General features: G+C 46.7%; 1 protein-coding gene across 1 annotated transcript in view; it reads right to left on the bottom strand.

The window, feature by feature from the left end:
- Window positions 1-788: 788 nt before the first annotated feature.
- Window positions 789-14641, bottom strand: part of PLCL1 (phospholipase C like 1 (inactive)) — a 480679-nt gene continuing 466826 nt past the window's right edge. The window contains exon 6 of the mRNA XM_063933035.1: window positions 789-1040. Within this exon, the coding sequence (XP_063789105.1) occupies window positions 900-1040 (141 nt within the window). The 3' untranslated portion in view covers window positions 789-899. The remainder of the gene's footprint in view (window positions 1041-14641) is intronic.

Genomic DNA, 14641 nt, shown 5'->3' with positions numbered 1-14641 from the left:
CAGTCTATCAATCTAGTCGGGGCCCATCCGCGTCTATGTCCTATGGGCCTGTCACTCACTTGATGAAATCCGTCCGCAGGGAGGATCAGACACACCTCCCGCCTCTGCTAAGTTCTGCGCTCCGTCTGTATGCTTGGAGCATCGGTAATCACCTCCACAGTGTCTCTCAGCGTCACTCCTCCGGCTTCCTTTCTCCGGGATCCCGCTTACGCCGCAGGTACTTTCTCCTCCTTCCCGGTCCCAGGCGCTTCTCCCTCTCTCTGCTGCGCCACCAACGGCTGTTTACCTCCTTCCTCCCAGCGCGAGGTCTTGCTCCCCCCACCTCCCCGGGCAGCACGAGTCCCTGAGTCCACGCTACGGAGGGCAGTTAGCGGGGTCCAGCACACCATTCATCCCAGGCATGACAGCAGCCCCTGGGCAGCAGGAAGTCACTACTCCCCCAAATAGTATACAAACATTACCCCACAACGTTTAATGCATACCTTACATATATTACAACAGTATGCAAAGATTTCCCTTCAAAAGGCTAAAATTATGTTTATGATTTAGATAATGGTCAGATTGAAAATAATACCTTTCAGTATCTAAGAGAAATAATCTGCAAAAGGATCAGGGACTTGCCCAAACCTTATTAATGAATATGGAAACTAAGCATCGTTTATATTTACAACTACAATATACTGTAGACATATACGGTTTGCTGTTTGGAATATAGGCAGTATTTATAATTTATTAGAGCAGATGGTTATTATTATTATTATTATTATTATTGAGTAATGCAATTGTTAATTGGTCTGGCCCATAGATCTGTTTACCTGAGAAAATTATACAAATTGTTACGAAAGTAGAAAAAAAAGAAGCATCTTCAAACTTTGCAATTTGGACTTCTTCCTGGCTATTTAAATATATTTAAAGCGATGATTTTGTATAATTTGTCTTTCTCTTGTGGAAACATACCGTGCTATTGTCAGTTTTAAAAAGGGGCAATTTTCTGACTTCAGAGATAACCATATTGAGGTGGAATTGCGCCTGTCGGATACCTATAATTAAATAGAAAAGCAGCTGCACTTATGAATAATAAAAAAAAGGATAATTTCTGCTATTTTTTAATACATGCTTATAAAACAAAATTAACCATTTATGATGGAATATTCCTTTTAGCTATCATAAATCATGAAATGAAAAAGAACATTAAATTAACTGTATTTCTTTTAATTTTCAATACCATCGTTTCTAAACTCACATACACAAATATATATATATATATATATAATACATATAGTACATATATAGTATAAAAATATATTTAGAAATAATATTTCATCAGAAATACATTTGAGAGATCAAGTTATACAGGTTGTCTCTCCCATATAATCTGATAATCGAAAAATATTCCAAAATCCAATTTTTTTTTTTTAGTAAAACTGAAATAGTGACACCTTTGCTTTCTGATGATGTAAATCGTTTCATGCACAAATTTATTTAAAATGTTGTATAAAACAGGCTTCATGCTATGTGTACTGTATAAGGTGTACCTGAAAAATAAATGCATTCGGTGTTTATATTTGGGTCCCATCCCTGAGATATCTTAATATGGTATGCAAATATTCCACAATTTGAAAAAAATACAAAATCCCATTTCGGATATGGGAGACGCAACCTGTAATTAAGATTGCACATCTTAAATAATAGCACTAATAAATAACAATAAATAAAACTTTTCACCTTAGTTAAAGTGGAATACATTTACTACTTTATTAATAGTAGAAATTTGGAATGAGAAATGTGTGCAACTTTCCTTTCCTCAGCTAAAGCACGATACCTGTGTACTTGGAAAAATGAACATTTTTGTAATTGAAAATTTATATAATTGAAATAAATGCAAGACTTTCTTTTTCTTTGCAAGCACTGTAATAAATTGAAGGCGACGACATAATTGTATAAAATGTTTCCAACATTAATATAAATATACAGTAATTGAGTGTTTAGCAAAGCCAACATTATTAAGTGCAATTTTATCTATTAGGCAAAGACATATTTAAGTAGTTAGCACTAAATGCAGGAAATCATTTTTCAATTTCAAGTGATGATGATAATAAATATAATAATAATAATAATAATAATAATATATTTACATATTTTTGAGATTGCAAAGTATTATTATATCCTATTTTATTGCTTGTTTCGCATGTGACATGGTTAATTCATGCCTTTATTTGTTACGCACATAAAATATACTGTAAGTAAGTAGATTTGTCTCTCTTAAACCAGTGGAAACAGCACTGTAGAAATAAGACATTTGTAGACAATAGTCTGGAAAAAAATGCAATTGAAAAAACTAACTACAACTAAATGTTTCTATTTGATTAAGATTGTATAGTGACCTGCATTTAATGTACGAGTCTATAAACAACAAAGTATTGCAGTATGTGTCATGTGTATTGTATTTTATTGTCTCATGTGTGATACTGTACTTGTACAATCCTATCAATCCTATGATCCATTTGCAGGGCACTGTAACGCAGTGAGTGTCAGACAGTACTGTGCCGTAGTCAGTGAGGTCACTGTAACACAGTGAGTGTCAGACCGTAGTCAGTGAGTGCACTGTAACCCAGTGAGTGTCAGACAGTAATGTGTCGTAGTCAGTGAGTGCACTGTAACCCAGTGAGTGTCAGACAGTGCTGTGCCGTAGTCAGTGAGATCACTGTAACGCAGTGAGTGTCAGACAGTACTGTGTCGTAGTCAGTGAGGTCACTGTAATGCAGTGAGTGTCAGACAGTACTGTGCCGTAGTCAGTGAGGTCACTGTAATGCAGTGAGTGTCAGATAGTACTGTGCCGTAGTTAGTGAGGTCACTGTAATGCAGTGAGTGTCAGACAATACTTTGCCGTAGTCAGTGAGGTCACTGTAACACAGTGAGTGTCAGACCGTAGTCAGTGAGTGCACTGTAACGCAGTGAGTGTCAGACAGTACTGTGCCGTAGTCAGTGAATGCACTGTAACGCAGTGAGTGTCAGACAGTACTGTGCCGTAGTCAGTGAGTGCACTGTAACGCAGTGAGTGTCAGACAGTACTGTGCCGTAGTCAATGAGTGCACTGTAATGCAGTGAGTGTCAGACAGTACTGTGCCGTAGTCAGTGAGTGCACTGTAACTCAGTGAGTGTCAGACAGTACTGTGCCGTAGTCAGTGAGGTCACTGTAGTGCAGTGAGTGTCAGACAGTACTGTACCGTAGTCAGTGAGTGCACTGTAATGCAGTGAGTGTCAGACAGTACTGTGCCGTAGTCAGTGAGTGCACTGTAACTCAGTGAGTGTCAGACAGTACTGTGCCGTAGTCAGTGAATGCACTGTAACGCAGTGAGTGCCAGACGGTACTGTGCCATAGTCAGTGAGTGCACTGCAACGCAGTGAGTGTCAGCCAGTACTGTCCGTAGTCAATGAGTGCACTGTAATGCAGTGAGTGTCAGACAGTACTGTGCCGTAGTCAGTGAGTGCACTGTAATGCAGTGAGTGTCAGGCAGTACTGTGCCATAGTCAGTGAGTGCACTGTAACTCAGTGAGTGTCAGACAGTACTGTGCCGTAGTCAGTGAGGTCACTGTAATGCAGTGAGTGTCAGACAGTACTGTGCCGTAGTCAGTGAGTGCATTGTAATGCAGCGAGTGTCAGACAGTACTGTGCCGTAGTCAGTGAGGTCACTGTAATGCAGTGAGTGTCAGACAGTACTGTGCCGTAGTCAGTGAGTGCACTGTAATGCAGTGAGTGTCAGACAGTACTGTGCCGTAGTCAGTGAGATCACTGTAATGCAGTGAGTGTCAGACAGTACTGTGCCGTAGTCAGTGAGATCACTGTAATGCAGTGAGTGTCAGACAGTACTGTGCCGTAGTCAGTGAGGTCACTGTAATACAGTGAGTGTCAGACAGTACTGTGCCGTAGTCAGTGAGTGCACTGTAATGCAGTGAGTGTCAGACAGTACTGTGCCGTAGTCAGTGAGATCACTGTAATGCAGTGAGTGTCTGACAGTACTGTGCCGTAGTCAGTGAGATCACTGTAATGCAGTGAGTGTCAGACAGTACTGTGCCGTAGTCAGTGAGGTCACTGTAATGCAGTGAGTGTCAGACAGTACTGTGCCGTAGTCAGTGAGGTCACTGTAATGCAGTGAGTGTCAGACAGTACTGTGCCGTAGTCAGTGAGGTCACTGTAATGCAGTGAGTGTCAGACAGTACTGTGCCGTAGTCAGTGAGGTCACTGTAACGCAGTGAGTGTCAGACAGTACTGTGCCGTAGTCAGTGAGGTCACTGTAATGCAGTGAGTGTCAGACAGTACTGTGCCGTAGTCAGTGAGTGCACTGTAATGCAGTGAGTGTCAGACAGTACTGTGCCATAGTCAGTGAGTGCACTGTAACTCAGTGAGTGTCAGACAGTACTGTGCCGTAGTCAGTGAGGTCACTGTAATGCAGTGAGTGTCAGACAGTACTTTGTCATAGTCAGTGAGTGCACTGTAACGCAGTGAGTGTCAGACAGTAATGTGCCGTAGTCAGTGAGATCACTGTAACGCAGTGAGTGTCAGACAGTACTGTGCGGTAGTCAGTGAGTGCACTATAACGCAGTGAGTGTCAGACAGTACTCTGCCGTAGTCAGTGAGTGCACTGTAACGCAGTGAGTGTCAGACAGTACTGTGCCATAGTCAGTGAGCGCACTGTAACGCAGTGAGTGTCAGACAGTACTGTGCCGTAGTCAGTGAATGCACTGTAACGCAGTGAGTGTCAGACAGTACTGTGCCGTAGTCAGTGAGATCACTGTAATGCAGTGAGTGTCAGACAGTACTGTGCCGTAGTCAGTGAGGTCACTGTAACACAGTGAGTGTCAGACCGTAGTCAGTGAGTGCACTGTAACCCAGTGAGTGTCAGACAGTAATGTGTCGTAGTCAGTGAGTGCACTGTAACCCAGTGAGTGTCAGACAGTGCTGTGCCGTAGTCAGTGAGATCACTGTAACGCAGTGAGTGTCAGACAGTACTGTGTCGTAGTCAGTGAGGTCACTGTAATGCAGTGAGTGTCAGACAGTACTGTGCCGTAGTCAGTGAGGTCACTGTAATGCAGTGAGTGTCAGATAGTACTGTGCCGTAGTTAGTGAGGTCACTGTAATGCAGTGAGTGTCAGACAATACTTTGCCGTAGTCAGTGAGGTCACTGTAACACAGTGAGTGTCAGACCGTAGTCAGTGAGTGCACTGTAACGCAGTGAGTGTCAGACAGTACTGTGCCGTAGTCAGTGAGGTCACTGTAATGCAGTGAGTGTCAGACAGTACTTTGCCATAGTCAGTGAGTGCACTGTAACGCAGTGAGTGTCAGACAGTAATGTGCCGTAGTCAGTGAGATCACTGTAACGCAGTGAGTGTCAGACAGTACTGTGCCGTAGTCAGTGAGTGCACTGTAACGCAGTGAGTGTCAGACAGTACTGTGCCGTAGTCAGTGAATGCACTGTAACACAGTGAGTGTCAGACAGTACTGTGCCGTAGTCAATGAGTGCACTGTAATGCAGTGAGTGTCAGACAGTACTGTGCCATAGTCAGTGAGCGCACTGTAACGCAGTGAGTGTCAGACAGTACTGTGCCGTAGTCAGTGAATGCACTGTAACACAGTGAGTGTCAGACAGTACTGTGCCGTAGTCAATGAGTGCACTGTAATGCAGTGAGTGTCAGACAGTACTGTGCCGTAGTCAGTGAGTGCACTGTAATGCAGTGAGTGTCAGACAGTACTGTGCCGTAGTCAGTGAGTGCACTGTAACTCAGTGAGTGTCAGACAGTACTGTGCCGTAGTCAGTGAGTGCACTGTAATTCAGTGAGTGCCAGACAGTACTGTGCCATAGTCAGTGAGTGCACTGCAACGCAGTGAGTGTCAGCCAGTACTGTCCGTAGTCAATGAGTGCACTGTAATGCAGTGAGTGTCAGACAGTACTGTGCCGTAGTCAGTGAGTGCACTGTAATGCAGTGAGTGTCAGGCAGTACTGTGCCATAGTCAGTGAGTGCACTGTAACTCAGTGAGTGTCAGACAGTACTGTGCCGTAGTCAGTGAGGTCACTGTAATGCAGTGAGTGTCAGACAGTACTGTGCCGTAGTCAGTGAGTGCATTGTAATGCAGCGAGTGTCAGACAGTACTGTGCCGTAGTCAGTGAGGTCACTGTAATGCAGTGAGTGTCAGACAGTACTGTGCCGTAGTCAGTGAGTGCACTGTAACTCAGTGAGTGTCAGACAGTACTGTGCCGTAGTCAGTGAGTGCACTGTAATGCAGTGAGTGTCAGACAGTACTGTGCCGTAGTCAGTGAGATCACTGTAATGCAGTGAGTGTCAGACAGTACTGTGCCGTAGTCAGTGAGATCACTGTAATGCAGTGAGTGTCAGACAGTACTGTGCCGTAGTCAGTGAGGTCACTGTAATACAGTGAGTGTCAGACAGTACTGTGCCATAGTCAGTGAGTGCACTGTAATGCAATGAGTGTCAGACAGTACTGTGCCGTAGTCAGTGAGTGCACTGTAATGCAGTGAGTGTCAGACAGTACTGTGCCGTAGTCAGTGAGATCACTGTAATGCAGTGAGTGTCTGACAGTACTGTGCCGTAGTCAGTGAGATCACTGTAATGCAGTGAGTGTCAGACAGTACTGTGCCGTAGTCAGTGAGGTCACTGTAATGCAGTGAGTGTCAGACAGTACTGTGCCGTAGTCAGTGAGGTCACTGTAATGCAGTGAGTGTCAGACAGTATTGTGCCGTAGTCAGTGAGGTCACTGTAACGCAGTGAGTGTCAGACAGTACTGTGCCGTAGTCAGTGAGGTCACTGTAATGCAGTGAGTGTCAGACAGTACTGTGCCGTAGTCAGTGAGTGCACTGTAATGCAGTGAGTGTCAGACAGTACTGTGCCATAGTCAGTGAGTGCACTGTAACTCAGTGAGTGTCAGACAGTACTGTGCCGTAGTCAGTGAGGTCACTGTAATGCAGTGAGTGTCAGACAGTACTTTGTCATAGTCAGTGAGTGCACTGTAACGCAGTGAGTGTCAGACAGTAATGTGCCGTAGTCAGTGAGATCACTGTAACGCAGTGAGTGTCAGACAGTACTGTGCGGTAGTCAGTGAGTGCACTATAACGCAGTGAGTGTCAGACAGTACTCTGCCGTAGTCAGTGAGTGCACTGTAACGCAGTGAGTGTCAGACAGTACTGTGCCATAGTCAGTGAGCGCACTGTAACTCAGTGAGTGTCAGACAGTACTGTGCCGTAGTCAGTGAGGTCACTGTAATGCAGTGAGTGTCAGACAGTACTGTGCCGTAGTCAGTGAGTGCACTGTAACTCAGTGAGTGTCAGACAGTACTGTGCCGTAGTCAGTGAGTGCACTGTAATGCAGTGAGTGTCAGACAGTACTGTGCCGTAGTCAGTGAGATCACTGTAATGCAGTGAGTGTCAGACAGTACTGTGCCGTAGTCAGTGAGATCACTGTAATGCAGTGAGTGTCAGACAGTACTGTGCCGTAGTCAGTGAGGTCACTGTAATACAGTGAGTGTCAGACAGTACTGTGCCATAGTCAGTGAGTGCACTGTAATGCAATGAGTGTCAGACAGTACTGTGCCGTAGTCAGTGAGTGCACTGTAATGCAGTGAGTGTCAGACAGTACTGTGCCGTAGTCAGTGAGATCACTGTAATGCAGTGAGTGTCTGACAGTACTGTGCCGTAGTCAGTGAGATCACTGTAATGCAGTGAGTGTCAGACAGTACTGTGCCGTAGTCAGTGAGGTCACTGTAATGCAGTGAGTGTCAGACAGTACTGTGCCGTAGTCAGTGAGGTCACTGTAATGCAGTGAGTGTCAGACAGTACTGTGCCGTAGTCAGTGAGGTCACTGTAATGCAGTGAGTGTCAGACAGTATTGTGCCGTAGTCAGTGAGGTCACTGTAACGCAGTGAGTGTCAGACAGTACTGTGCCGTAGTCAGTGAGGTCACTGTAATGCAGTGAGTGTCAGACAGTACTGTGCCGTAGTCAGTGAGTGCACTGTAATGCAGTGAGTGTCAGACAGTACTGTGCCATAGTCAGTGAGTGCACTGTAACTCAGTGAGTGTCAGACAGTACTGTGCCGTAGTCAGTGAGGTCACTGTAATGCAGTGAGTGTCAGACAGTACTTTGTCATAGTCAGTGAGTGCACTGTAACGCAGTGAGTGTCAGACAGTAATGTGCCGTAGTCAGTGAGATCACTGTAACGCAGTGAGTGTCAGACAGTACTGTGCGGTAGTCAGTGAGTGCACTATAACGCAGTGAGTGTCAGACAGTACTCTGCCGTAGTCAGTGAGTGCACTGTAACGCAGTGAGTGTCAGACAGTACTGTGCCATAGTCAGTGAGCGCACTGTAACGCAGTGAGTGTCAGACAGTACTGTGCCGTAGTCAGTGAATGCACTGTAACGCAGTGAGTGTCAGACAGTACTGTGCCGTAGTCAGTGAGTGCACTGTAACGCAGTGAGTGTCAGACAGTACTGTGCCGTAGTCAATGAGTGCACTGTAATGCAGTGAGTGTCAGACAGTACTGTGCCGTAGTCAGTGAGTGCACTGTAACGCAGTGAGTGTCAGACAGTACTGTGCCGTAGTCAATGAGTGCACTGTAATGCAGTGAGTGTCAGACAGTACTGTGCCGTAGTCAGTGAGTGCACTGTAACTCAGTGAGTGTCAGACAGTACTGTGCCGTAGTCAGTGAGTGCACTGTAACGCAGTGAGTGTCAGACAGTACTGTGCCGTAGTCAATGAGTGCACTGTAATGCAGTGAGTGTCAGACAGTACTGTGCCGTAGTCAGTGAGTGCACTGTAACTCAGTGAGTGTCAGACAGTACTGTGCCGTAGTCAGTGAGGTCACTGTAATGCAGTGAGTGTCAGACAGTACTGTGCCGTAGTCAGTGAGTGCACTGTAACTCAGTGAGTGTCAGACAGTACTGTGCCGTAGTCAGTGAATGCACTGTAACGCAGTGAGTGCCAGACAGTACTGTGCCATAGTCAGTGAGTGCACTGCAACGCAGTGAGTGTCAGCCAGTACTGTCCGTAGTCAATGAGTGCACTGTAATGCAGTGAGTGTCAGACAGTACTGTGCCGTAGTCAGTGAGTGCACTGTAATGCAGTGAGTGTCAGGCAGTACTGTGCCATAGTCAGTGAGTGCACTGTAACTCAGTGAGTGTCAGACAGTACTGTGCCGTAGTCAGTGAGGTCACTGTAATGCAGTGAGTGTCAGACAGTACTGTGCCGTAGTCAGTGAGTGCATTGTAATGCAGCGAGTGTCAGACAGTACTGTGCCGTAGTCAGTGAGGTCACTGTAATGCAGTGAGTGTCAGACAGTACTGTGCCGTAGTCAGTGAGTGCACTGTAACTCAGTGAGTGTCAGACAGTACTGTGCCGTAGTCAGTGAGTGCACTGTAATGCAGTGAGTGTCAGACAGTACTGTGCCGTAGTCAGTGAGATCACTGTAATGCAGTGAGTGTCAGACAGTACTGTGCCGTAGTCAGTGAGATCACTGTAATGCAGTGAGTGTCAGACAGTACTGTGCCGTAGTCAGTGAGGTCACTGTAATACAGTGAGTGTCAGACAGTACTGTGCCGTAGTCAGTGAGTGCACTGTAATGCAATGAGTGTCAGACAGTACTGTGCCATAGTCAGTGAGTGCACTGTAACTCAGTGAGTGTCAGACAGTACTGTGCCGTAGTCAGTGAGGTCACTGTAATGCAGTGAGTGTCAGACAGTACTTTGTCATAGTCAGTGAGTGCACTGTAACGCAGTGAGTGTCAGACAGTAATGTGCCGTAGTCAGTGAGATCACTGTAACGCAGTGAGTGTCAGACAGTACTGTGCGGTAGTCAGTAAGTGCACTATAACGCAGTGAGTGTCAGACAGTACTGTGCCGTAGTCAGTGAGTGCATTGTAATGCAGCGAGTGTCAGACAGTACTGTGCCGTAGTCAGTGAGGTCACTGTAATACAGTGAGTGTCAGACAGTACTGTGCCGTAGTCAGTGAGTGCACTGTAATGCAATGAGTGTCAGACAGTACTGTGCCGTAGTCAGTGAGTGCACTGTAATGCAGTGAGTGTCAGACAGTACTGTGCCGTAGTCAGTGAGATCACTGTAATGCAGTGAGTGTCTGACAGTACTGTGCCGTAGTCAGTGAGATCACTGTAATGCAGTGAGTGTCAGACAGTACTGTGCCGTAGTCAGTGAGGTCACTGTAATGCAGTGAGTGTCAGACAGTACTGTGCCGTAGTCAGTGAGGTCACTGTAATGCAGTGAGTGTCAGACAGTACTGTGCCGTAGTCAGTGAGGTCACTGTAATGCAGTGAGTGTCAGACAGTATTGTGCCGTAGTCAGTGAGGTCACTGTAACGCAGTGAGTGTCAGACAGTACTGTGCCGTAGTCAGTGAGGTCACTGTAATGCAGTGAGTGTCAGACAGTACTGTGCCGTAGTCAGTGAGTGCACTGTAATGCAGTGAGTGTCAGACAGTACTGTGCCATAGTCAGTGAGTGCACTGTAACTCAGTGAGTGTCAGACAGTACTGTGCCGTAGTCAGTGAGGTCACTGTAATGCAGTGAGTGTCAGACAGTACTTTGTCATAGTCAGTGAGTGCACTGTAACGCAGTGAGTGTCAGACAGTAATGTGCCGTAGTCAGTGAGATCACTGTAACGCAGTGAGTGTCAGACAGTACTGTGCGGTAGTCAGTGAGTGCACTATAACGCAGTGAGTGTCAGACAGTACTCTGCCGTAGTCAGTGAGTGCACTGTAACGCAGTGAGTGTCAGACAGTACTGTGCCATAGTCAGTGAGCGCACTGTAACGCAGTGAGTGTCAGACAGTACTGTGCCGTAGTCAGTGAATGCACTGTAACGCAGTGAGTGTCAGACAGTACTGTGCCGTAGTCAGTGAGTGCACTGTAACGCAGTGAGTGTCAGACAGTACTGTGCCGTAGTCAATGAGTGCACTGTAATGCAGTGAGTGTCAGACAGTACTGTGCCGTAGTCAGTGAGTGCACTGTAACTCAGTGAGTGTCAGACAGTACTGTGCCATAGTCAGTGAATGCACTGTAATGCAGTGAGTGCCAGACAGTACTGTGCCATAGTCAGTGAGTGCACTGTAACGCAGTGAGTGTCAGCCAGTACTGTGCCGTAGTCAATGAGTGCACTGTAATGCAGTGAGTGTCAGACAGTACTGTGCCGTAGTCAGTGAGTGCACTGTAATGCAGTGAGTGTCAGGCAGTACTGTGCCATAGTCAGTGAGTGCACTGTAACTCAGTGAGTGTCAGACAGTACTGTGCCGTAGTCAGTGAGGTCACTGTAATGCAGTGAGTGTCAGACAGTACTGTACCGTAGTCAGTGAGTGCACTGTAATGCAGCGAGTGTCAGACAGTACTGTGCCGTAGTCAGTGAGGTCACTGTAATGCAGTGAGTGTCAGACAGTACTGTGCCGTAGTCAGTGAGTGCACTGTAACTCAGTGAGTGTCAGACAGTACTGTGCCGTAGTCAGTGAGTGCACTGTAATGCAGTGAGTGTCAGACAGTACTGTGCCGTAGTCAGTGAGATCACTGTAATGCAGTGAGTGTCAGACAGTACTGTGCCGTAGTCAGTGAGGTCACTGTAATACAGTGAGTGTCAGACAGTACTGTGCCATAGTCAGTGAGTGCACTGTAATGCAATGAGTGTCAGACAGTACTGTGCCGTAGTCAGTGAGATCACTGTAATGCAATGAGTGTCAGACAGTACTGTGCCGTAGTCAGTGAGATCACTGTAATGCAGTGAGTGTCTGACAGTACTGTGCCGTAGTCAGTGAGATCACTGTAATGCAGTGAGTGTCAGACAGTACTGTGCCGTAGTCAGTGAGGTCACTGTAATACAGTGAGTGTCAGACAGTACTGTGCCGTAGTCAGTGAGGTCACTGTAATGCAGTGAGTGTCAGACAGTACTGTGCCGTAGTCAGTGAGGTCATTGTAATGCAGTGAGTGTCAGACAGTACTGTGCCATAGTCAGTGAGGTCACTGTAACGCAGTGAGTATCAGACAGTACTGTGCCGTAGTCAGTGAGGTCACTGTAATGCAGTGAGTGTCAGACAGTACTGTGCCGTAGTCAGTGAGATCACTGTAATGCAGTGAGTGTCTGACAGTACTGTGCCGTAGTCAGTGAGATCACTGTAATGCAGTGAGTGTCAGACAGTACTGTGCCGTAGTCAGTGAGGTCACTGTAATACAGTGAGTGTCAGACAGTACTGTACCGTAGTCAGTCAGTGCACTGCAATGCAGTGAGTGTCAGACAGTACTGTGCCGTAGTCAGTGAGGTCACTGTAATGCAGTGAGTGTCAGACAGTACTGTGCCGTAGTCAGTGAGTGCACTGTAACTCAGTGAGTGTCAGACAGTACTGTGCCGTAGTCAGTGAGTGCACTGTAATGCAGTGAGTGTCAGACAGTACTGTGCCGTAGTCAGTGAGATCACTGTAATGCAGTGAGTGTCAGATAGTACTGTGCCGTAGTCAGTGAGATCACTGTAATGCAGTGAGTGTCAGACAGTACTGTGCCGTAGTCAGTAAGGTCACTGTAATACAGTGAGTGTCAGACAGTACTGTGCCGTAGTCAGTGAGTGCACTGTAATGCAGTGAGTGTCAGACAGTACTGTGCCGTAGTCAGTGAGATCACTGTAATGCAGTGAGTGTCAGACAGTACTGTGCCGTAGTCAGTGAGGTCACTGTAACGCAGTGAGTGTCAGACAGTACTGTGCCGTAGTCAGTGAGGTCACTGTAACGCAGTGAGTGTCAGACAGTACTGTACCGTAGTCAGTGAGTGCACTGTAATGCAGTGAGTGTCAGACAGTACTGTGCCGTAGTCAGTGAGGTCACTGTAATGCAGTGAGTGTCAGACAGTACTGTGCCGTAGTCAGTGAGTGCACTGTAACTCAGTGAGTGTCAGAGTACTGTGCCGTAGTCAGTGAGTGCACTGTAATGCAGTGAGTGTCAGACAGTACTGTGCCGTAGTCAGTGAGATCACTGTAATGCAGTGAGTGTCAGACAGTACTGTGCCGTAGTCAGTGAGATCACTGTAATGCAGTGAGTGTCAGACAGTACTGTGCCGTAGTCAGTGAGGTCACTGTAATACAGTGAGTGTCAGACAGTACTGTGCCGTAGTCAGTGAGTGCACTGTAATGCAGTGAGTGTCAGACAGTACTGTGCCATAGTCAGTGAGATCACTGTAATGCAGTGAGTGTCAGACAGTACTGTGCCGTAGTCAGTGAGTGCACTGTAACTCAGTGAGTGTCAGACAGTACTGTGCCGTAGTCAGTGAGTGCACTGTAATGCAGTGAGTGTCAGACAGTACTGTGCCGTAGTCAGTGAGTGCACTGTAACTCAGTGAGTGTCAGACAGTACTGTGCCGTAGTCAGTGAGTGCACTGTAATGCAGTGAGTGTCAGACAGTACTGTGCCGTAGTCAGTGAGTGCACTGTAATGCAGTGAGTGTCAGACAGTACTGTGCCATAGTCAGTGAGATCACTGTAATGCAGTGAGTGTCAGACAGTACTGTGCCGTAGTCAGTGAGTGCACTGTAACTCAGTGAGTGTCAGACAGTACTGTGCCGTAGTCAGTGAGTGCACTGTAATGCAGTGAGTGTCAGACAGTACTGTGCCGTAGTCAGTGAGTGCACTGTAACTCAGTGAGTGTCAGACAGTACTGTGCCGTAGTCAGTGAGTGCACTGTAATGCAGTGAGTGTCAGACAGTACTGTGTCGTAGTCAGTGAGTGCACTGTAATGCAGTGAGTGTCAGACAGTACTGTGCTGTAGTCAGTGAGTGCACTGTAATGCAGTGAGTGTCAGACAGTACTGTGCCGTAGTCAGTGAGGTCACTGTAACGCAGTGAGTGTCAGACAGTACTGTGCCGTAGTCAGTGAGGTCACTGTAACGCAGTGAGTGTCAGACAGTACTGTGCTGTAGTCAGTGAATGCACTGTAATGCAGTGAGTGTCAGACAGTACTGTGCCGTAGTCAGTGAGTGCACTGTAACTCAGTGAGTGTCAGACAGTACTGTGCCGTAGTCAGTGAGTGCACTGTAATGCAGTGAGTGTCAGACAGTACTGTGCCGTAGTCAGTGAGTGCACTGTAACTCAGTGAGTGTCAGACAGTACTGTGCCGTAGTCAGTGAGTGCACTGTAATGCAGTGAGTGTCAGACAGTACTGTGCCGTAGTCAGTGAGTGCACTGTAATGCAGTGAGTGTCAGACAGTACTGTGCCGTAGTCAGTGAGGTCACTGTAACGCAGTGAGTGTCAGACAGTACTGTGCCGTAGTCAGTGAGTGCACTGTAACTCAGTGAGTGTCAGACAGTACTGTGCCGTAGTCAGTGAGTGCACTGTAATGCAGTGAGTGTCAGACAGTACTGTGCTGTAGTCAGTGAGTGCACTGTAATGCAGTGAGTGTCAGACAGTACTGTGCCGTAGTCAGTGAGTGCACTGTAATGCAGTGAGTGTCAGACAGTACTGTGCCGTAGTCAGTGAGTGCACTGTAATGCAGTGAGTGTCAGACAGTACTGTGCCGTAGTCAGTGAGTGCACTGTAATGCAGTGAGTGTCAGACAGTACTGTGCCGTAGTCAGTGAGTGCACTGTAACTCAGTGAGTGTCAGA

Source organism: Pseudophryne corroboree, chromosome 7 (assembly GCF_028390025.1).
Source record: "Pseudophryne corroboree isolate aPseCor3 chromosome 7, aPseCor3.hap2, whole genome shotgun sequence".
Taxonomy (NCBI): domain Eukaryota; kingdom Metazoa; phylum Chordata; class Amphibia; order Anura; family Myobatrachidae; genus Pseudophryne; species Pseudophryne corroboree.
This window is presented reverse-complemented; position numbering and strand designations above follow the sequence as displayed.